Source organism: Buteo buteo, chromosome Z (assembly GCF_964188355.1).
Source record: "Buteo buteo chromosome Z, bButBut1.hap1.1, whole genome shotgun sequence".
NCBI lineage: Eukaryota > Metazoa > Chordata > Aves > Accipitriformes > Accipitridae > Buteo > Buteo buteo.
This window is the reverse complement of record NC_134204.1, coordinates 23969522-23994169: the sequence shown is the minus strand read 5'-3', so window position 1 is coordinate 23994169 and position 24648 is coordinate 23969522. Positions and strand designations below refer to the sequence as shown.

At 40.2% G+C, this 24648-nt stretch overlaps 2 protein-coding genes across 4 annotated transcripts in view; one reads left to right on the top strand and one right to left on the bottom strand.

Moving 5' to 3' along the window:
• The window catches only part of TRIM23 (tripartite motif containing 23), a 28612-nt gene extending 25197 nt beyond the window's left edge, over positions 1–3415 (top strand). For both annotated transcript variants that reach the window (XM_075021623.1, XM_075021622.1), the window contains exon 11: positions 263–3415. In XM_075021623.1, coding sequence (XP_074877724.1) covers positions 263–442 — 180 coding nt within the window. In that variant the 3' untranslated portion in view covers positions 443–3415. The remainder of the gene's footprint in view (positions 1–262) is intronic.
• A 1919-nt stretch (positions 3416–5334) lies between these two features.
• Positions 5335–24648, bottom strand: part of PPWD1 (peptidylprolyl isomerase domain and WD repeat containing 1) — a 21766-nt gene continuing 2452 nt past the window's right edge. The window contains exons 3-12 of one of the 2 annotated variants that reach the window (XR_012648809.1): positions 24416–24516; positions 22426–22546; positions 19489–19936; positions 18722–18912; positions 18040–18229; positions 16468–16649; positions 7489–7570; positions 6739–6921; positions 5898–6059; positions 5335–5690 (exon numbers count right to left, since the gene is read on the bottom strand). Coding sequence is in view for 1 of the 2 variants with exons in the window: in XM_075019405.1 (XP_074875506.1) it covers positions 5547–5690; positions 6739–6921; positions 7489–7570; positions 16468–16649; positions 18040–18229; positions 18722–18912; positions 19489–19936; positions 22426–22546; positions 24416–24516 (1642 nt within the window). In the remaining variant the exon portion in view is untranslated. The remainder of the gene's footprint in view (positions 5691–5897; positions 6060–6738; positions 6922–7488; positions 7571–16467; positions 16650–18039; positions 18230–18721; positions 18913–19488; positions 19937–22425; positions 22547–24415; positions 24517–24648) is intronic. The other variant, XM_075019405.1, reaches the window with a different exon arrangement.

Sequence of the window (24648 nt, the reverse complement as noted above, 5' to 3'; positions counted from 1 at the left end):
GAATGGTAATGAGGAAAGCATAAAATGTAGATGTTTTCCTTATGTTTAATGCTGGCAGAATAAGTGATGGTAGAGTGCTTAGTAAACTCAACAACCAGTTTTATGGTAACGAGTAGTAAATGCGTAACTGGTTTATTTGGCTTTTGTGTTTGGAAAGCTTTTATGTGATCTGGAGCTTCAGTCTAAGCCATTGGTTGAAAATAAAATGCTTCAAACATAATACAGAAGAATAATTGAGTCTTTGTATCTGATTCTGTTGCAGGATGTAGCAGGTGCACTTTCAGTGGAAGAAATCACAGAACTGCTGAGTCTCCACAAACTCTGCTGTGGCCGTAGCTGGTATATTCAGGGTTGTGATGCCCGAAGTGGTACAGGACTTTATGAAGGATTGGACTGGCTTTCAAGGCAGTTAGTGGCTGCTGGTGTCCTGGATGTGGCTTAATTTTACAGCAGCTGCAATTTAATGTTGTAGTTTACTCTTTTGTTTTGTTTGCACGATTTAGGATGTTGTAGCCTGGTCTGCTGTCTGAAGAGGGGACTTTATTTAACCTGGTGGTTACAGAAAAATATAAGCCTTTATCCTAGATTGGATAACTGGTTCAGTAAACTTGTGCTGTTACAGTGTTTTTGAAATTTGATGCAAGTAATGGAATGGGCTCATTACAAGGGTGCCTTTAAATTCTTTCTGGTGAAATTAGGGTGTTACAATTTAAAATTCTTCCCTGATAAAATATGCACTGGAGTTCATCTAATAATTGTAACAAGGTTAAAGTAGTTAATTGGTGTCAGAAGATTTCTGAGTGGTTTAGAAATACTTTCCCAGGAAACTATTCCAGAATCCATCTCAAGTTATTAGAGTAGCCAGCTGTATTAGTCAGAAATAAATGGTGCTACTCTTTAATATCTAAAGAATGCATTTATCTAAAGGTGGCATTGAAAATTACATGCAAGTACACCACAAAAAGAAAATGTTTCCCCCATTATTTATTCCCTGTTTTTTACCGGAAGGCAGCATAACTGGGCAAAGAAATCTGAGAATGGGGAACAGTGTTGCAGGGCTAGGGGGCTGTGGCATTGTTTAGCTACTCCTTTTCTGGTTGAGGGGGAGGAATTGGGTTTTTTTGTTAACTGTACACATGCTAAAATATTTATGGAAAGACTATAGTGATATTGGGGTGAAAGTGTTTTGTGCGTGCTTGAGGACATAATCTGCTGTTAGAGGTTAACGTTACTCCTCAAGAAGTCAAATGAAGTTTAAAAAAAATCAAACAACTTCTTAAAGAAGTAGTGTGGTGTAATATCAATCCAGCTATGTACTGTTATGTAGAAGTCATGCTTCCAGATTAAGGTGGTGGCCTTAAAATATTAAATAACACAATGTAAAAGCAGTGTACACTAATTATAACTCTTACTTAGAAGAGCAGATGGTAAAATGTGATATAAACCTTCCATAATTAGATTTTCAATTCTTACTGTATCTTCTACATGGAACTATCACCAATGCCTCTATTTTCAGAGATTGCTCATTCACAAACTCGTGAAATATGGGTATAGTGCTGTTTAAATTCAGAGAAGGTTGCAACAACTTAGTGATGTCTCTTTTTCCGCTGCACATGCAACTCTGCTAACAATTTTATGTCTGGTATGCACAGCAGAATCTTCTGCCCTCCTCTTAAAGTACACAGCCATTGCCAATTGCAGAAGCCATGCCACGGACCTCTTGTGTCAGGAGAGGACCTATGAAGAGCACGGCCAATAGATCAAAACTGCATATCATCACTTTTCTTACTGGAGTAGAGGTGAATCAGGAGAACCAGGCAGTGGAAGTGAGCAGGGTTGTTTCACAGATGGGTAGATCTTTTTAGCACACTGAAAAGCGTGTTTACCTGTGAGGGCTGTGAACTTCACCTGGCAAAGAAAATGCACCCCATTATCTGTGGCTTTGGCTTTTATTGTCATGTTACCAATTTTATGATGTTTTCTCACTACATACCTTTGGTAAAGCCAAGAATGTATAAACAAATAATTTAGTACATTTGCACTTTCCTTCAAGAGGAAGCAGTTAAGGTAACTACTTCCTCATGATGACACTTATTTGTAGTTTTCTCTTGTTACTTAAATTTCCTGTAAATGGTGTTAAATGCAGCTTCAGATTCAGCAAGTCTAATGACTTGGAATAGTAGCTGAAAGAACGCTAAGCTTTAAAGTAAAATGTTTGTGAAATGGGTTTCAGTGCCTACGTAGGTGCTGAGAAGGAGTATTTACTCTTTCTTCAGACAACCTGATATATTTGGAAGTAGTTTACAATGGAGTGAAAGGTGTTTTCTTGCACCTACTGAACTAAAAATTGTTCATCCTTCCCAGCCTGTAACTTATTGCACAATAGACAGTTGGCTGCTCTGACTTGAGCATCTGCTTAGCCTGTACTGCAGAGCAGTCCCAGACCTACTTAGGGCTGACTGTCCCTTCATAGCTTTTTTTTTAAATATGAACAAGTTCTGCTAAGCATGGTAGATACCTTTTCCTGGAATATTTTTAACAGAGAAGACATGCATTCTTTAGAAAAATCCTCATTCTGTAATTTTATTTTAGCTGGCTTATACTTCAGTTATACATGCCTCTTGGTATAGTTCTACTACTTTAAAATGTTCAGAGTGACCAGTTTGGATTTTTTGTAACATTACATTTGAGGGCAGAGGAAAAATTCTCACTCATGCATATTTTTGAGTACAGAAGATTGCTTGTGGCACATGGAATGCTACCATAAAAGTGTTTTTAAATGGAATTTATTTAAGATGACTTGAAGTAACTGTGAAAGTGTTGCATTCATCTGTGAACTCTTCAGTGTAAACCAGTACGCTAAGAGGTTTATTTGTATTATAAATTAATACTACATATAAATTGCTTCTGTTATAAATTTAAGCTTGTTTCACCAGTTTCACTGAACTTTAGTTTTTAGTGTACTGACATATGCAGTGTGTAATTGGAATATTTCCTCAACTAGAACTCACTCAAGCATTACTAACTGTGAGGATTATTTGAAAAGACTAAATAACTTTTCATAGGATTTTGACTTAATTGTGAAAGTGAGTAAATATAACATCCAGTGACTGTGTTGTGGCTTTCTTTAAAGAATCTCAGCTCAAAAATAGGATGTCTAGGCTAACTGAAAAATGTTTTATCACTTGATATGGTCTTACTGTATGCTACCTTCAAATTTATTGTGGACTATGTGATACATGACGGTTTTATTCTGAGATAGTTCTTATTCTGAACCATTGGAGTAGGTGTGGATGTTATAGAAAGATTTCTTGAAAGAAGGGGTTCTTTTAGTGGAAACAATTCATGAGCTGCTGCAATGTGAGTTGCCCAGAAAATGAATTATTTTCAATAAAAGTATCTAAAACTTTGAGAATGAGTTTTTATAAACATGTCTCTTTTTTTAAGGTCATATCAGAATAGAGGTGTGCTACATTTAACTTACTGTAGAATTTTTCTTATTGATCCTGAAGATATCCCTTTATCTCACTGAAGATAAGCTTCCTAGTGGTAGCAGCTTTTGAGGGACTGAATTTGATTAGCATGCATCATGTCTCATTTCATGAATGAAGTTACCAGAACTGTAAACTTCTGCGTTTTGTATGAGTGTCCTGGTGTTATGTGAACAGTTGAACTTAATGTTACTGTATTTGGAGTAGACTTAACTATCCAACGTAACAACAGGACCATTACCTAGCCACATGTTTTGGGTTTGTGTGGTGGGGTTTTGGTAGTGGGGGAGGGGCTGCAGGGGTGGCTCCTGTGAGAAGCTACTAGAAGCTTCCATGGCTCCAAGTCAGACCTGCCTCTGGCCCAGGCCGAGCCCATCAGCGATGGTGGCAGTGTCTCTGGGAGAACAGATTTAAGAGGGGAAACCTGCAGTGGAGAGGGGAGTGGGATGTGAGAGGAACCCCTCTGCAGACAGTGAGGTCAGTGAGGAAGGAGGGGGAGGAGGAGCGGGGGAGGAGGGGATGCCCCTGCAGCCCGTGGTGAGACGTCAGGCTGTCCCCCCCCAGCCCATGGAGGGGAGAGGGGGAGCAGATGCCCACCTGCAGCCCGGGGAGGACCCCATGACGGAGCAGGGGGATGCCCCCCAAGATGGCCGTGACTCTGTGGGAAGGCCCACGGTGGAACAGTCTGTGCCTGAAGGACTGCAGCCCACAGAAAGGACCCACGCTGGAGCAGTTTGTGAAGAACTGCAGCCTGTGGGAAGGACCCATGCCAGAGAAGTTTGTGAAAGTCGGACTGTCTCCTGTGGGAGGGACCCCATGCGGGAGCAGGGGACAAGTGAGGATTCCTCCCTCTGAGGAGGAAGGAGCAGCAGAGACAATGTGTGATGAACTGACCCCAACCCCCATTCCCCGTCCCCCTGCGCTGTTGGGCGGGAGGAGGTAGAGAAATCTGGAGTGGAGTTGAGCCCAGGAAGGAGGGAGAGATTGGGGGGAAGGTGTTTTAAAGATTTGGGTTTACTTCTCATTATCCTTGTTTTGATTTGATTGGTAGTAAATTATATTGGTTTTGGTTTTTTCCCCAAGTTGAGCCTATCTTTTGCCTGTGACCGTAAGTGGTGAGTGATCCCACCCTATCCTTGACCTCAACCCACAAGCTTTTCTATCTATTTTCTCCTCCTCAGCCCACTGGGGCTGCGGCAGGGGGAGGAGAGAGCAAGTGGCTGTGTGGTGGTTTGTTACTGGCTGGGTTTAAACCACAACACCCCAGATTCACAACAGCTTGAGAAGTTGTCTGAGCTTTCATTGAGGACTGCATCAGAAACACCTGACATAGGCTCAGTTGAGATGATGCCATCATTAATTTAAACTAAGTATTTCAGTAGACACAGTACTGGTTGTAGGACTTTGGGTACAAATGAAGCCAGAAACAGACTCCCTAGGCTAAAATAATGGGAAAGCAAACATTAAAAGAAAAAAAACATTATTGGCAATGCCAAACAAGTTGCACAGGACCTTACACACTGGCATTCCAAGAGTTGATCATTGCTCTTGGACACAGAAGACACACACAGAACCATTTTTCAAAGGACAGAGGTAGATTAACATACGTTGTCATAGCAAACAGTATCATAACTTAATCTAACTTTTGATGAACATATTTATGATTGCAGAGCTTACTCAGAGGACCTTTTCTCTGTCAAACATTTCAGTACTGTGAAAAGAATTAGATGTGAAAGGTGAAAATAAACACTTCAAAGTTAGAAACTATACCCTGATCCTATTTTATAAACATTATCATGTGGGTTTTTGTCTTCAGTTTTGCATAGAGGAGAAACAAGAAAAACAATAGACTTTGTAAGAAACATACAGATGTTTTTACTGTGAAATACAAAGTTACCAGAAATACAGACTTAGGGCACTTTAGGTACATTAAAAATAGCCTGGCACTCCTTAACATCTAGGAATTACCAAAAATGTTTCTGTTCTTTCTAGGTCCCTTTTTGGGTCCCACCATGCCAAGTTTTTTCTGCTTAAGCTGCAACCTTCAATCCTGGCTTACTTCACAGTGATATTGATGATGCTGATATCCTCATAGGGTTTGTCAGTTTTGGGATTGACTTTTACATTTGAGATTCTCTGAACAACCTCCATTCCTTTAGTCACCCGTCCAAACACGCTGTGCTTGTTGTCTAGCCACGGCTGTTTAAGGGCACAGGAGGAGAAAGAAAAATGATATTAAAATAGAAAGCATCATGTAGGTTAGGTACCAAATCAGAAAGAGACTGACCTAGAATAGGTGAACATGGATACATTTTTTGTCTTCAGACTATGAAACTTAACATCATGTAAATATTAGCATGTAAGTAAATATTAAAGTGCAGCTAATACATATGCATTCAAACTCACCTTTTCAATTGTTTTCTTAAAGTACTAGAGGTCAAGTTCTAGTAATGCAGTAGCATTTCATAGTTAATTTTGATGTGTATTCTCAGTTCACAGAAATGCTGTTTCAGGCTCTCTTTCATGGTATTTTCACAGCTGAATTCTAAGTGCCAGTCCAGAATACTACTGAATTCAAACATACAGTATGCCCCATTAGCAATCTGAATATAGGCCCTGATATAACTTAATAAGCCTCAAAATTGTGGTAGATGGGTGCTTTTTAAAAAGACACATGATTTTGAAATAAGTGCTATAAGAATGCAGTTTCTGTAAGTGTTACGTTTAAGGATTTGTTTTGCATCTGTTAGATTTGCATACCAAAATTTCTTTGTTGGCTCCAAAATTGTACACAGATCAAAGGAAATCTTCAAACCTGAATAATGGCTTCTTTGTATAGCTGTCATTAGGCAATATTAAGGAGTCATCCTAGCACCATATCAAAAAACTTCAAATAATCTAAGCAATAGCTAGATTTCCATCAAGTTTAAACCACTACATTAATATAAAATATTCTAGTAATACACAATTGCAGACATGTCTGATTTACTAAGAATTTGACATTGCCCTTACTCCAGTTAAAGGCAAAAGGCCTCTTGATCACAACTGACAAAAATACTTTTCTATTTCTTAAAGGATGGCTTCTGTGAAGCCTACACAGTATATGTTGTGGTGTGCAACATTTATTTGCAAAATAACAGGAAAATATTATTTAGATAGTACTAGTGTGTTCCTTTTTCCATCAGAAGAAATTTTTACTATCTAGTTAGCATCCCAGGCCTTAAACTGAGCTTTTAATATTACTTACAGTTGGCACTACTGTTATAAAAAACTGGGATCCGTTGGTATTTGGTCCTGCATTCGCCATGCTGAGTGTGTATGGTCTGTCATGTCGTAAAGTTGAATGAAACTCATCTTCAAATTCTCCTCCCCAAATACTTTCACCTCCCATTCCTGTACCAGTTGGGTCACCGGTTTGAATCATGAAACCCTGCATAGAAATTAAATGTCATTACATCATTGCATAGAACATGTTTTATGCTAGGTGACTTTTTTTTTTCCAACTTACTTCAAACCTTTAAAAAAAAAGTGTTAAGATGCTTTGGATAAGGTACAAAGCATTCAGGGCTTCTTTAAGTCATAACTGAGTACTTGTGAAATAAAACAAGCTTACTCACTGTTCCTGCTAGTGGAGGACAGAAACCTGACTCTCTGTACCTTTTGCAAACACTTAGGCTGTATCAGCTTGATTCTGGTGCAACAGAAATAAGAAGCCTTACAAGAAAAGCCTTTTGACATTAAACAAAATCTTAATTCAATCAGGATTCCAGAATTGATCTTTCTCTCAATTTTCAGATTTCTTCCACCTTGTCAGTTGCAGCACTCCAGTAAGTGATAAAGCTGTTTAGAACCTCAGAGTTTTTCAGACTTTACAGGGAAGTCTGAAGCAATTCCAGAAATCATTTGTGCAAAAGGGAAATAAAAGGCTTAACAGAAAGGACTGACCACAAAGGCACATTATCTAAACGACCACCAACAAAAAAATTTTACAAGTTACCTTGATGATACGGTGAAATATGTGTCCATTGTAATAACCATTTCTGCTGTGCACACAGAAGTTTTCCACTGTTTTGGGGCACCTAAAATCATGTAACAGAAAATACAGGCTACAATAAATATTCAATTGTATGCAGGCAAAGCCATACAGATTTCCACTGAGACTAAGATCCTGTTGTATTGAACAGTGTTTCAGCACACTGTAGAAAGGGCTTTCATCAAATATGGAAGAAAACAAATCCCCACCTCTTCAAACCCAGTGCTTGGAGCAAAAAAAACCCCAAACAAACATGAGAGGAGTACAAAGTTGCACAATTACACAGGAAGGCAGCAGCAGCATTGATAACACAGGGATGTTTGTTTTAGTTACTGCTGAGCAGTGCTTGCACAGAGCCGAGGCCTCTTCTGCTTCTCACCCCACCCCACCAGCGAGGAGGCTGGGGGTGCACAAGAAGTTGGGAGGGGACACAGCTGGGACAGCTGACCCCAACTGACCAAAGGGATATTCCATGCCATATGACATCGTGCTCAGCATATAAAGCTGGGGGAAGAAGAAGGAAGGGGGAGACGTTTGGAGTGATGGTGTTTGTCCTCCCAAGTAACCGTTATGCTTGATGGAGCCCTGCTTTCCTGGAGATGGCTGAACACCTGCCTGCTGGTGGGAAGCAGTAAGTGAATTCCTTATTTTGCTTTGCCTGCATGCATGGATTTTGCTTTACCTATTAAACAGTCTTTACACAGCCCATGAATGTTCTCACTTTTACTTTTCTGATTCTCTCCCCCATCCCTCTACAAAGGGAGAGAGCAAGAGGCTGTGGGGTGCTTAGTTGCTGGCTGGGCTTACACCATGACAGTCAGGAATCAAATCTATTTCCTCAAAGCCTAGTTCAAGGCACCACTGATTAGATGTTCCTTCCCCAGCTCTCTACTTACATAGTTTATTTACAAAATCAATTAAGGAGTGTATACTCCATAAGCAGAAAGTTGTTCACTCTTTTATCTCTATAATTCTATTAAGCTATATATGTAAGATGTCCAATGTTGCATACAAGAAGTACAATCTGAAAACATGATGTTTTAATATTATAGAACTTGCAGTCAGCAAAGTCAGTTATCCTCCTCTGAAACTACTCACAAACCTTGCTTGGAAGCAGGGTAAAGAGGTGGAATATTCTTCTTGATGGAATAAAAAGGCAGAAAAAACCAACCAACCAACCCCTTCACCTTTGTGACTTGTTTTTTTTTACTTCTGAGTAATTTGCTACCAGAGTGAAAATTCTTTGCAATAGCTCTTCCACTAGTTTTATAAAATGGGTTAGTAACTAGGTGTGAGACTGAAAGAGTTAATGTCTCAAACATTGTGGTGGTGCAAGTTCTGCTTAGGGACTAACTCTGCATAGTGGCAAACTGCATAGCAAGGAGCCACAGGTGAAAAGAAGCCGATCAGTGCCGGACAGCAGCAACAGGAGGGGGAGGGCGTGCCAGCGGGTGCACAGCTCCCTGTTCTGATAATGCTGTTTTGGGTATGCTGAGCAGAACATCTCACCATGCATGGCAAAGATCATGTCTGCAGGGAGGGGGAGGTTGCTCCCCAGGCAACCCCCAAGCCAAAGGCTCACAAACTGATCATGACACCCACCTAATTGGCCTGATGAGTTCGGGTGCCCGCCCAAAGGAGGGGAAAAGATGATGAAAGGACACAAACTGAAGCCCATGTGTGCAAGCCCACTGGAACTGGACCCCTCGGCTCACTAGACCAACACTGGATCCAGGGCCAGTGAAATCCTTCTCTCTTCCTTTTTCTCCTCCTGTCTTGTTCTTCCTTTCTCTTTCCTTTTCCACAATCCCTACACCTCATCCCTTCAGACATAAACCGTTGACCAAGTCTGGGACTAGGAATGGATCCAGCCACCCCTGGGCTCTTCTCTGAGGAGGAGTCTGGAAAGCAAGGGGGTCTGCTCTGAACCTCCTGACCCAACGGGAGGGACCTCATTCCCTGAACTGATGTATATGATCACCATGGGTTACACAGGTTACTGAGGTAGTTCCCTGCCAATTCCTGTTGTGAAAAACCACACCACCTGCTGTTATGTGTCCCAAATTCAGTTTGCTTCCATCATAAATAAAATGTTCAACTGATCATTTGGTGTCATTTCACCTTAATTTAGCCCAAAGGAATTCAGAATTCAACACGACTCCCTGGTCTGTCCAGTCCAGGTCATAACACCAGGGCAGATCCACATTGACAGGCTTACGCAGTCACACACATTTTCGCAGCAAAGAAGAAAACAGTGAAGTTGAGTCCATAGCTGTAGAGTTACTTTAGCTGTGATAAGGAACATGAGCTTGGGCTTAGTGATACTCCAGATCATCTCATGAAACAGAGTGCCAATGGCATAACTAATGGAACAGACAAGATTATAGTCCCAGTTCCTACTGAGCGGTACACAGTCATTCACAACTTTATTCCACGAGCACATGGCCAAATATTTAAAGGGCATACAAAGCTACATCCTATACGCTCTTCTTTGAATTTTCCATCACGTTCATCTTAATGAGATTTTAAATTTAAATCTTAGTTGAGAGGAAATACTGGAACAAGAAAGGACAAACCTAACAATAACCACACCTGATAATACTGTATTTTATTTAAAATTGCATACAAAACATTGCAGTGAAGCACCTAGCAATACTACGCATGCAAATATAGTGACACATGGGCATGTGAATTAAAAAAAAAAAAGTCAGAAATTGTTGAGGATTTCTTGGCTGGGCAAAGGCATGTGAGCAATCCAGCCGTTATGTGGGAACGAAGCATAAGTAAGTGTACAAAATACTGGAGCAGACAAGGACGCTGTCTCCTTGTACGCTGGGAAAAAGGAAGATAAGAAGAGCCTGACAAACAACACCTGGATGCTGAAGAATGAGATAAGTAACTGCTGGACACCTCGTGAAGAAGCTTGCACAGCCAATAGAGAATAAGATAGTGTCGTGTGAAATGGGGTATTGTACCAATCAGAGTATTGTATAAGGCGCGTGGACAAGTCAGTCTTGTATAAATGTCAAGACGTCTGAACAGTAAACGAGCAAGATGTTAACTCATATTGAGTGTGATTCTTGACTACGGCCGTTCTTCCCGACATTTGGCGACCGAACAGGGACCCTCAAATCTGTTAGGCCGAGAACAGACGGAGGGCTTCTCAGATCTGCTCATAAGACTCGGCGGAGCAGACGGAGACGGGAGGAGCAGAGCAGGAAGGCATCTGCAAGAATTTGGGCAGAGAGCTGGATCCAAAGCTGCGTGCACCAGTTTGGACCTGCACCGGTAAGACCGCTTTTATTTATTATGGATCGTGAAGCAGCACTCACACTGTTATCGGAAAATTCTCGCAAAGCGAGAGGCCAGTGTGAGCACCCGGAAGCTCCAAGAGCTCTGTCACTGGGGAAAAGAGAGAGGATGTTTTAAGACCCCTGAGACTATGTTCAGTGCCACAGAGTGGCGTGAACTGGGAGATAAGTTGTGGGACGAGACGATTAAGGGGAGTCGTACCGCAAAAGCTTTCGGACAGACTTGGCGAGAAGTAATGAATCACCTTCTACAAATGATAGCAGAAAAAAAAATGGCCAAGGCTGCCTCCGCAATGTTGGGCACTGAGATTACTACTCCTGAGTCCACACGTATTTTCGACTTGGAAACCATGAAAACCGCTAGAGGGGTTGTTGCCCCTATGAAAGCGTCAGCTACTGAACTTTTAAATAATTCACCTGGCCACCCAGAAACAGGACAGTGCGGTCCTAAACAAGGGGGTGCCAACTGCCGCCCGAGGGAATCTCAGGCCCGGTCAGTATCGGTAATAGGCACTGAGCCTTCCTCCTCTGAGGATGAGGGAAGCCCGGGAGACGATCAAGAACGGCCGAGCTCCCCCCCTCCCTCCCCCCCTTTCCGCCCCCCCATCCGCCGCCTCGCAGCGGCCCGTGTCAGCCGGCCATGGATCGGAACCGCGCCTGGCCCCCGGGCAGAACCATCCGCGCCCCCGCCACCGCCCGTTCATCCATCCCGCCTCTCGGAACCAGAGACGGTGAAACCGACTGCGCCCGCGATAGACGTGGAGCCGCCTGCAGTAGCCGCTGCAGAAGAAAGGCAGAGACATTGGAGGGGAGTAATAAAAGATGCCATTATAGAAGGCACTATGCTCCAAGCATTCCCAGTTATTGCATTAAATGGACAGAAAAAATGGGAAGCGTTTGACTGGAAGGTCATTGAGAAATTAAAGAATGCTGTGAGTCAGTACGGAATCAAACCTGCATTAGCTCACCAAATACTGCGATTCATTTTTTCTGCTGATACGCTGATACCTCAAGATATTAAACAGATAGCACGGTTAGTTTTAGAGCCCTCCGAAATGCTAGTGTTTTTCTGACAGTGGGAGACGCTCTGTGATCGGGAACAAGCAACACCACGACAACAAACAGATCCCTTATGGGGAGTAACCACACAGATGCTGATGGGTACCGGACCCTTCGCATCAGGGAACGCTCAGTTACAATGTATCACTGAGGTTCATCATCTATCACAGATCTTAGCATATCAAGCTTTTCTTACCATACCAGACAATATGCGAAGCCATGCTTTTACTCAGGTGAAACAGGAGCCTAACGAACCTTTCGCACAGTTTATTAATAGACTGCATAGGGCAATCTACGACCACCATGACATGAACGAGGGCATGAAAGAAAACATGCAGCTCCACAAGGAGCTACAAAGAAGCACAAGGCCAGTAAGACACCCTTGGTCAAGTGTTTTAACTGTGGCAAACGTGGACACATTAGGAGCAAATGTACAGCTTCTGCTAAGAAAGATGACAATACCACCAAGAATACAGGAAGAAGGGAAACTTTACACCGAGCATGAAGGCCCCTCGCGCGATGACACAAATGCAAGGAGTTTGGGCTGCCAGCCCTCAGGCAGCCTCACGACCACCAGATCCGCCACTGCGGGGAGCTCCGGAGTGGACATGGAAACCGCAGTACACATTCAACATAAAGGGACTGTTGGGGTTTGGGCTTAGTGCATTTGTGATGGGACGATCTTCAACAGCTCTAAAAGGAATCCTGGTAGTCCCAGGGCTTATTGATGCAGATTTTTGTGAGACTGTGAAAATTATGATTCATGTTTTAATCCCTCCTGTTTCTATTCCTAAAGGTACCAAAATAGCACAATTAGTTCCATTCAGGTCGTGTGTTCCAAACCCAGGTGAAGTACAACGTGGAGATGGTGGATTCGGCTCCACAGGGAAACCACAGGTATACCTTGCCATGGACATAACAAAAGGTAAACCAGAAAAGGTAGTGCGATTGGAAGGGCCTGACGGAGTTATTGTCAAGAAACCAATGACAATCGATACAGGAGCTGATGTTATGATTATTTCACGATATATTTGGCCTCCATCATGGCCATTGATCAATCCAAATTTTGGTATTGCAGGGATAGGGGACATACAAGCCACCTTAGTAAGTCAGCTACCGATTACATTTGTTTTCCCTGACGGTACATGTGTTACGACGCATCCGTATGTCATGACTACCCCAACTGAATTGTTTGGCCTCATAGGCTGTGATTTATAGAGCCAAATGAAGACAATGTTAGTGACCCATCTTTTTTAGGAGCAGTCACTGAGGAACAACCAATCCTGAAAATTAGCTGGAAAACAGATGAGCCTGTTTGGATTGATCAGTAGCCGCTAAATTCTGAAAAGCTGCTAAAAATACAAAAGTTAGTTAAGGACCAATTGAGAGCGGGATATGTTGTTCCTTCTACTAGTCCATGGAATACACCAATATTTACCATTCTCAAAAAAACCCAAAAAACCCAAAAAAAAACCCCTGGGAAATGGAGACTGTTACATGATCTCACAGCTGTGAATGCAGTGATGCACAGTATGGGAGCCCTGCAGCCAGGTTTGCCATTTCCAGTTATGCTTCCAGAAGAATGGGATTTGTTAATTATAAATCTAAAGGATTGGTTTTTTCACCATTCCCTTGCACCCAGATGACACTGAACGGTTCGCCTTTTCGGTACCATCGATTAACAAGACAGAGCCCTATAAGAGATACCATTGGGTCATGTTACCGCAATGAATGTGCAATTCCCCCATGATGTGTCAGGTGTATGTGGCCTGGGCATTAGAGCCTGTGAGAAAACAGTTTCCTCAGTTACATTTTAATAGCAGGAAGGAACTTGCCACAGGATGAAATTTTAATTCAATTGCAGGACATCTTAAGCCATCGCGGAGTAATAATTGCTCCTGAAAAGGTGCAAAAGGCAGCACCTTGGAAGTATTTGGGGTGGCACATAGGTGCTAGCAATGTTAAACCTCAGAAGGTTCAAATAACATCAGAAATTTTAATGGTACATGATGTCCAGAAGCTTGTGGGAGATAACCAGTGGGTGCGGAATCTTTGCGGTATCACTAATGACGATATGGCCCCTCTGGTAGAACTCCTGGGTTCGAGCGCACGTGCAGATGAGAAACGGGAAATGATAGGAGAACAGCAAAAAGCCTTAGAATATATATCAGAGAAAATTGCATCTAGCTTTGCATCCAGATGCAATGAGGATTTACCGATCATGTTGATGATCATTAATACAGGGGACTCTCAGAGACAACACCCTTATGCGGTAATTTGTCAGTGGGACACAAAGTGCTCAGATCCCTTGAGAATTCTGGAATGGGTCTTCTTAGCCATGCGACCGGACAAATCTATTGTAACCCGATTGGAATTATTTGCACAACTGATTGTTAGGGGTAGAACAAGGATTGTAGAGATTGCAGGGACGGAACCAGAAATGATACTGATACCTCTGGTAAAATGGTATTTGGAATGGGGAATTCGGCATTCTGTAGCGTTACAAGTGGCATTAGCGGGGTTTGGAGGTACAATAAGTAATCAATATCCAAAGCATAAGTTGTGGTCACTATTGGAACAGCAAAGCTTTGAGCAAAAACCATGGAGGTCGGAAACACCTGTACATGGGGTAACAATGTTTACTGATGCTGGGAAAAAGACAGGTATGGCCGCCTGTACGTGGAAAGATGCTAACGATCAGTAGTGTGACCATGTTGAAAAGGGACAGCCTGGGGATTTTTTACAGATGTTAGAATTAAAAGTCGTGATTTGGGCACTGCAGCATTGGGTTAAGGAGCCGCTGAATATTGTATCCGATTCTCTTTATGTAGTTGAGGTGGTACAAAGGATGGAAAGAGCAATGGTAAAGGAGGTCACAAACAAAAGATTGGGCATGTTGTTTTTGTCATTACTACGCTGCTTGGACTCTCGGACTGTAGAGTATTCTATAACGCATATAAGAAGTCATCAAAAGCTACCAGGTTTGTCAGAGGGAAATGAAAGAGCTGACCAATTGGTTGCAGTGGCATGGGAGCCTCCTCCAGGGAATTGTTTTCAACAAGCACGGCAATCACATGCGTTCTTGCACCAACCCGCTAGGATGTTAGCAAAGCAATTTGACATACCACTCACTGATGCCCAAGGTATTGTTAAAGCATGCCCCAATTGTCAAAAGGAAGGGCTGGGCTTGGGCTGTGGGGTTAACCCATGAGGTCTTTTGCCATTGCAGTTGTGGCAAATGGATGTCATCCATGTCACATGGTTTGGTGCAAAGCATTATGTGCATGTGTGTATTGATATCTATTCTGCTGCCATGTGGGCCACAGTACAAACTGGAGAAAAGGCATTACATGTTGAATGACATCTTCACGCTTCTTTTGCAGTGCTGGGTGTGCCTAAAGAAATTAAGACGGACAATGGCCCAGCCTACGGTTCTACACGATTTGCTCGATTTTGTAATTTGTGGGGAATTCACCACGGTACGGGTATTCCACATCTTCCCACAGGACAGGCTATTGTCGAATGGGCCAGCACACCTTAAAGAGCATGCTGCAAAAACAAAAAGGGGGAACCCAGGGCTTACTCCCAGAGGAACGATTGGCCAAAGCCTTATTTGTGCTAAATTATCTTAGATTGACAGGTGATCACAAAGACCCACCAATGGTAGTGCATCATGCTCTTTACAGGCGGAAAGGACGCATCAAAGTATAGGAATCATGGTAATGTATAAGGACCCAGAATCTGGGAAATGGTGCAGACCAGCAGAAGCAAAACTTATTGGGAGAGGGTATATGTGTCTGCTTACAGATCGAGGCCTTTGCTGGATCCCGGCTAAGTGGGTCAAGCCATGGCTTCGCAGTGATGCTGGACCCAGAATCGTCCCAGCGGCAACTGGCACGGTACCGGCGGGTGCTGGAGCCACTGATCCGACAGATTCCGACTAATAGAGTATTACACTTTAGAGGACTAGCGGACATTGAGTGTCATGCATAAAACTCTTTTTCAGTTATATGCCTGGTTTTGGATATACACAGCACTAATATTATATGCTGGTATAAATTTTATGTTGCTCTTGAAGGAGCTGCAATAACATAAAATGTAGTACAAAGGCCACACTTGGAAGTTGCAAACCACTATTCCTCTGGGTTATACAGACCTCCTACCAAATCTACTGCTGCCTTGTTTTTCAAGACAGAATCAAACAGCACTGCCTTACAATAATATGTAGCTTACACAGAAGAGCATCATGACCTATCCACATCTGTGGTTTAGAGAAAGAACAAAAGTTAAGGAATATACCCCCTGAAACAATAATTAAATAAAACCAGAAATCACAAAAAAACCAACAGTACCCCCGACTATTATTTAGACCTGGTTTTACCTACTTTATTTGTGTTAGTCAAGAGTCACATTCCTAGCTTGATGTATTAAGAAACTGTCAGGAAACAAGGACAGTAGAAAAAGGGGAAGAAAAGGATTATTCCCAGCTTGAAATGTCAGTCTTGGAGACTGCCACCAAAAAGCACAGAAGAAAGGAAAAACAAAGTTACAGAAAAAACTACTGAATACATACTCAACAGGAAAAAGCTTGATGTGAATATCTCCCATGCTTGTGTGGATGATGGCACTGTCTGAAACTCTTTTGGGACCTTCTGCCTGAGTAGCTGCCATGACCTCTTCTTTAGAAGGTTTCTCATTAAATACATCTCTGTCGGAATCTGCACTCTTGGTATCTTCTGGTTCACGTTTAGTAAACTGAAGAACAAAAGAACAGAAGGTTAACTGTTTGGTTTTCTTTTTCTCCCTTATCTTACACACTGCTCTGCACCCAAGATATCAATGCGATTATTCGACCTGCTAAACAACTACGTAGAATTGGAACGTAGGGAGAGAATTCATAGACAGTCTATCCTTGCATTCCAGTGTTGTGCATCACCAGCATTTCCACAGTCACAAATGCTAGTACAACTGCATGCAAATCCAAGTAACTTTTTATAATCTCTTATCTCTAAACTTCCTCCCCTTTTCAACAGAAAGCCCACAGTAGTTCAGCACCTTTTCTTCAAAAGAAGAGAGGAGAATATCAATGTGTTCTACATTCAGACAAAACTGGCAGGTTTCATCACAAAACTTTCAGTTTCACTACAAAGTCGAACTAAAACCTCTTATTCAAATACTTCATTAATATAAAACTATAGAAAAACAGCAAACTTACCTCAAAACAGGCAAAATCTCAGAAGTCTAATTTTTATAGTACTTACAGGAAAACACAGAATAAATATACAAGTACACAAGCATCCGCTTGAGTAATACACTTACATATCAAATGACAATCACTCATCTTTCTGCACACATACAGTCATGTTTTCTCTAACATTCAGTAATGTTTCCAGATTTCATCTAACTTTTCCTCCTCACTTGTCAAATTGTTCAGAGTAGTATATTCCATTATATACTACACACTAACCACACCAAGCTTTAAAAAGTATATTATCTTGCTCCAATGGAAAACATGATCAAATTCAAGCACAAGTTAAAACAGACGGACCAATCTCTATAACCTCTGTGGTGATCACAACCCTGATCAACTACTAACTACTCCGGAACTGCTTGTCTGTTTGACTTATTCTTTGCATCTCACCTAAAATCTAAATTGTGAACAGGAAGATGACTCCTGTCTTAGTTGCCCATAATGTACTTGCTGCTACCGAGTCCTGATGCTGCTCTGAATTTAATTATGTTTTATTACATATTTTATACAGTTAATTATTGGTTCTTTATCAGTATAAGATCTGTTTAGGCTTTTTACATGTTCTTATTGAAGTTTTTTTTTCAGCTAGAACAAAAGCGTATACCCTTCTCAGAGAACTATAATTTAGACAGCCAAAACCATCCAAGTTTATTTAACTGCTTGAGCAAAAATAAAAAAAAATTGAAGACTACAAAGCCATTCCTAGTCAATGTATAGCTAGTTCAAGCTAAAAATTCTAGAATATACTTCCAACAAAGGGACTCCTCTGGAAAAGTTATGTTCACAAATACTCAAGACAAAAAGCACTGGAAAGGTGCAAAAAGAAAAACAAAAAATAGTGCAGAGAAAACTTCAATACAATACTGAAGTTATTTAAACAGAAACCACACACACCATGTAAAACCTATTTTTTTTAAAAGCTGTGCAGATTACTGTCGGATCCGCCTGGATATTCTGGAGAACAGGATTTTCAGATGCCTTCATCTCTATAGTGATTGCAGCACGATGTTTCTTTGCTACTCCTTGGAACAAAGCTAGTTGCATCACTCTGATGTTCTCCTGTTTTCCCAAGATACGAATACACCTGAAGTACAAGATGTAAAAAGCTGTAACTACTGTTAGCAGCTCACAGTCAGAGAATGTCTCCTTTCTGACTGCAAGACTCAAACCAAAATCCCCAAACCCCCGCAAAATAATGTACTAATTGTTTTTATGTTGCTTCTCTATTCAAACTTGCTACATAATTTACTAGTCAGCTTCCTTATGCAATAAAATCCCAACTGCATGATCCGCATTTACTTTGTGTTAACACATCCAGTTAGGCAGAGATGAACTGATTACACACTTTTAATACAAATATGCTTGTCATATTTTCTCCTCATTTTCCTAAACTTTAAACTGCAACAACTCACTACTAAGCATGGAAGTATCTAATGTAAGGCTCCCAAACAACAACAACAACAACAAAAGGTTAGACACCCCCACAGTCATATCAAGTTTCAAATACACTGTAAATTTGACTGACTACAAATTTTGAAAAAACATGTTTATCTCAATGTGTGTTGCTGGAACCTACCTGTTAGTCTCTACATTTATGACCTTAATCCCCAACATTGTTCCATAGAGAACGAAGTGTCCAGTTTCATCAAAAATTATATTAATTAATCTTACTGCATCCACTTTCTCCAGCTCACGTTCAACTGCCATACGTCGACCAAACTCCATGTCTGGTAGTTGCTGTCTCATCTGCTGAAGTTCAGTAAACATCTACAGAAAAAAGAAAAAACAAATCTATTATATAAAAATATTTTAAACTTTTGATCCAGCAAAACAATGATTCACATGCTTAGAAAATACAGAACTCAAGTGAGACTACTCCACTCAATCTTAACTGACGAATTAAAATAAATACAAGTAACACTCCTTATTTTAATGACCAATAGCCATGTTGTAGTACTAGGCTTAAGCAAAGAAAGGGAAGCGTGTAGCTGTCTAACAGAGTTCTTAGAAGGTGACAAATTTAATTCATTATTTTGATGTTATTTCAAATGGGCATTTTCCATAATTGCTTTCTAGTAAAAAAAAATCTAGCAGTATGAAAACACAGATGAAGATCAACAACTCAGTTTCACTGCATAACTAACATAAATGAGTCAGAATTAATTCTGGGGTAAAGCATTCCAAGAGGTAAGGAAAAGAACACTGAAAACCTTTTCTGCAAGAAAAATACAGCAATGAAGCTCAGCTTTAGAAGCAGATGATAACTTAAGTACTTGTGCTGGTACATATATTCAAGTAAGTAGAGAAAAAGCCTCAAAAAAAGAGAAGCAAGACCAAACTTACACTCAGAGATTCATCAAAGACTCTCATGAGCTTCCCCGTCAGAAAACGGAAAATTCTAACTTTTCTGTCAGACCCAAGAGTGGCCATTTTCTTGCCATCAGGTGAAAAACTTATACTGGATGGGTAAGCCTTGCATTTAGCAAATTCATATAGATCAGTATCTGTTTTATACTCCCAGTTCACGTTCTTGGGAAATTTATATTCATGAGGAGTACCAGTCCAGTACTCAATCATTCCAGATTTATCAGAAGACACTACTACTTTGTAGACAGGGTTCAACCGTATCTGAGTAAGAGAGGACGTATGGAGTTTATCAAAAACATGAAGTGGCTGGTTATTTCCTCGTCCATCATAGATGAATATTTTTCCTGTGCTCTTCTCAGATGTTGCAACAGAAGATATGGCATCTCCAGGGCAATATACCCATTCACATTGGCCAGGGTAGTACCTGCAACAAAGAGTAGAAGGAGAAAAGAAAAAAGAAATAAGGACTGGTGTTACTTAGATAAGAAAAGAGCTATGCTATAAACTTGAAATCAAGTATCAGAAGCAAATTTTGAACTTTATTTACTAGTCTTGCTAATATCTGTCTTACTAAAATTCAACAGTGTTATAACCAAGCTTTTCCAAGCAACATAATTTAGTGGATGGCTCAGCCCCATATTGTTTTATAAAGACACTGTGATAGAAAGCAAAGGTAGAAGGTGGGTGTAAAAGAAGAGTAACGATGGAAATCCAGCTCAATAGCACCAGTGGCATTAATGATTACTACTCAACTTCTATGACTCAACAGCATTTCTCTTCCTTCTGTTAAGTGATTAATGCTTCAGTGGAAATGAAGACAACTGCACCTTTGTCATATACTTACAGAAAAGTTCAACTAAGTCTTGCCAAAAAAAAAGCCAAACAAACAACCACCCCCCCAAAGCGATGTAAGTAAAATTAAGACAATGACCATATATTCAATAAGCGCTCTGAATGCATTTAAGAAGGAACCCATTTGCTACTACCAAAACCATATTCTACAAATAAAACAAGCCAGAGACATGGTCAATAATATACACCTATTTTTTAAAAAAAGTCTGTAACCAAAGACTTTAAGAACCAGAATTCAGAAACTAAATGACAGACCACAAGGAAATGATACAGTCTCCATAGGAAACTCATATTTAGTAACCTTTCACAAATCAAACTAACAGACACTGAAGGACTGACAAATGACAGACACTAATAATTTGGATTTTCAATGCCTGTCTGGTAAAGATTTTCATAAAGAGAAACATAATCAGAAGTTTGTCTCAGGTTCACTAGAAAGAAAAGAATCAAAACATAAATAAATAAATAAATAAGTTGTCCTATTGATCTATGAATCATTATCCAAAGTTTCTGCAGAAATAGCTGCCCTTCTCCAGATCATTGATGAAAGCATAAAGCATGGGGATTTGCAGATAGCCACACTATATAGATTAGGTAGAACCGAAAGGATCTGAAAAATTTGGGACAAAGTTAATCAACCTTGGAATACACCAGCATATACCTATCAAAGCAGGCAACACAAGATAATGTGAGCTGAAAAGACCATGATTCTACATTAACCATTGCAAGCCTGAACAAACAGCCATGAAAAAATTCTCAGGCACGTCAACAGAAACTATCTGCTCAACAAACAGTAATGCAGAAGATAGAGCAACAAACATTAAGTTTTAAAAGGCTATTCAGGATGCTGTTTATATTACAGCTGTAAACCGTTCTCTTCTTCATAAAGAGTTCACTTCAGGTAAAACCCAATTATCGCTGAAAAAAAATATATGGGGAGAGGGGGCTCTTGATTACTGAGGTTGAAAAAAAAAATCTTTTTAAAGATAAATCAGGGAATGTACTATAGGAAAATGTTATAGGTAGCATTCTCAGGGTATCCCTGAAGCAAAATAGATTTAAATTCTATCTCAGTTTTCCCTGAATTCTCAAACAGAAAAAAAGCACCTTCTATTGTGACTTCAAATTAAGTTTTTCTTAATATTAAATTCATTTTTTTTTCATCCTGCAATTTTACCAAGTTTACCAATACAGGGCTGCTAAGCAGAAAAGACCAGCAAAAACAAAAGACTAAGGCTAACTGGAATTTTTCCACAGCAGACAGCCAAGAGACAATCAATTCCTATAGGCTAAGCACATTATCTGGAGGATGATACTAAAACTACAATCAACAAAGCAGATAACATAAGCTTCTATATAGGCATTCTGAAAAGCTTTTTTTTTTTTTAGTTTATAAAGGCTTATGTAGTTTATAAAAGGCCTATGGAAACATCAGTATTTCTACCAGTCTTGGTACAGCATTCAATAACCCTCCAACCCTCCAAATTTACCCTTGTAACAGTGTGGGGCTTGTTTTCCTCTGGTATTGTTATAATTCCAATAATATCCATTCCTATTTCTCCCAGATTCTTTAGCTACATTCTGTATAACTACAGAAATCCTACAACAGCAAGACTAAGGAAAACAACAACATTCTTTCTAACAGAAGAAGGAAATTTCTATCCCTATGACAATAAATAAGACAATATATACAGGCCAAATTCCTTCTCTACTGGAACTACTAGTTGGCTATAATTTTTAAATTCAGTGCTAAACAACAGAAAAAACTTATAGCTAACTAAGTATTCTGAGAAACATCACATCTTTGTGCGTAATATTTGACACTGAGGAAAGGCACAGACCTACTCCACTCATGTACTGTGCATAGAGTCATAAGTTTTTCTATTCAGTCAGGCAGTCTCCAGCCACTTGGATGCATTTTGGATAATGCAACTTACTCAGCTTCATCTGATTGGGGGGAAAAAAAAAACCTCAAAAACCCCAAATTATTGACTTACCTCTTAGCAAAATAACCCCCATTTATAATCCCAAACAAACATTTTCAGGAAGTAAGTAACTTACCCAAGTTTCAGCATGTTGATCATATCAAAGTTGACTACATCAAACACCTTCATTGCTTTGTCATCTCCAACTGAACAGAATAACGCTCCCTCCGAACTAACAGCAATACTCTCAATAACACCTATTAAAAAAGTTAACATGCTATCAAGACACAAGAAAGGGACATCTTTCTTTTCAATATTCCACAGGAAAAAACCTACAGAGGTTTAAACCTGTTTCTCAGCTGCTTCTCCACCTTTTTGACATAAACTACCTTATAAAAAAAAACCCACAAACAAAAATAATCCTCACAAAACAACACTTTCTGTCTTATCAGACAACACAGATGTTAGCATCATGTACATGACAATGAACTCTTTACCATATACATAAATGAAAGATTATAACTGCAATTCTTTTCATTTAAAGTGTTCATTTAAAAAAACCTGAGAAAAACATTATGATATGGTAAAAAATTATGTGCTCTTCACCTTGCATCTCCCAAAACAGAAAAAGAAGCAGAACTCTATAGTCTATTACAGTCCTGCTATTAACACACATAATACTCAAAACTACTCTGCAATTGAGCCTTCCATAAGTTTTTCACAATACTTATTTTTTCTTGGTAGGCTTTGTTCTCACATTTTGTTTCTGTATATAATGAGAAGCTAAAGAACCCACCATAACATTTTTTTCTAACTCTAAAAAGAAACAGTACTTTTACTATCTATTATTACATATTTTTCTTATTGTAACATGTATCTGTATCTCAAACTGCTTTTTTCCCATCAGGCATATCATCACTTCTAAGAGCAATGAGAACCTTGTTTTCTGTGCAGCCTATTTAAAGCTTAGCATAGTATAGAAGAGCTGTGTGTATTTATTAACTCAGAAAATTGGGTTAAAATTATTAATTCTTAATTGCAATTCAGCTGATAATCATGACAATGATGTAGAATTTACTCTACAGCTGCAGTAATTCTAGATGAAAATAACCATTTTTTTTTCCATCCTGCAGGGGGAAAAAAGAAAAAGATAAGGTGTTGTGGTTTAAGCCCAGCCAGTAACTAAACACCAAGCAGCCGCTCACCCACTCCCCCCCACCCAGTGGGATTGGGGAAAGAATTGGGAAAAAGACAAGTAAAACTCGTGGGTTGAGATAAGAATAGTTTAATAGAACAGAAAGGAAGAAACCAATAATGGTAATAATAAAATTAATTAAATTACAATATTACTAATAAAAAGACTAGAATATACAAAACAAGTGATGCCCAGTGCAATTGCTCACCACTCGCCAACTGATGCCCAGTTAGTTCCCAAGCTGTGATCCCCATCAGGCTAACTCCCCCAGCTTATACACTGGACACGGTATCACGTGGAATGGAATACCCCTTTGGCCAGTTTGGGTCAGCTGCCCTGGCTGTGCCCCCTCCCAACTTCTCTTGCACCCCCAGCCTTCTTGCTGGCTGGGCATGAGAAGCTGAAAAATCCTTGACTTAGAATAAACACTACTTGGCAACAACTGAAAACATCAGTGTGTTACCAACATTCTTCTCATACTGAACCCAAAACACAACACCATACCAGCTACTAGAAAGAAAATTAACTCTATCCCAGCTGAAACCAGGACATAAGGGATGAAGGTAACCTTACGTTAAGTCACATCTTTTTAAACTTCTGTGGATTTTATGTACCTTGTTCACTTATTTTTAAATAGACAGTTCCTTCATGTCCTAGATGTTCTCCCCACAGGTAGGGCACAAGGCAATGCAAAGGATGCAGGGGATCTGTGCAGGAGGAGTCCTACGTTTTATTCTCACCCTATCCCTCCTGCAGTTTGGGAGCAAAACGCAACAGGACAGGAAGACAGGCAGATATCATTTAATCCCTGACTGCAGTAAATGAATCCCAGAACAACTCTCCTCTTGATTTGCACTCCCTCTTCAAACAACTACAAGCAAAGGGGAGGAAAAAGCGACATTCTTTAGAGAAGAAAAAAGCAACTTCTTACCTAGGTGACTCCGGAAGTGTTTAACAAACTCAATCCCTTCTTCTATTTTTTTCCAGAATTTTACATGCCCATCGTGACTGGCTGTTATAATAAAATCTGTCCTACAATTACAAAAGAAAAATAACAGAGAAAAAAAAAAGATACACACACTATGCACTTTCACAGCAGGAAGTAATTTGCACTATAATTAACGCTGTACAGAGAATGAATTGTAAACATATATTGTGGGAGCA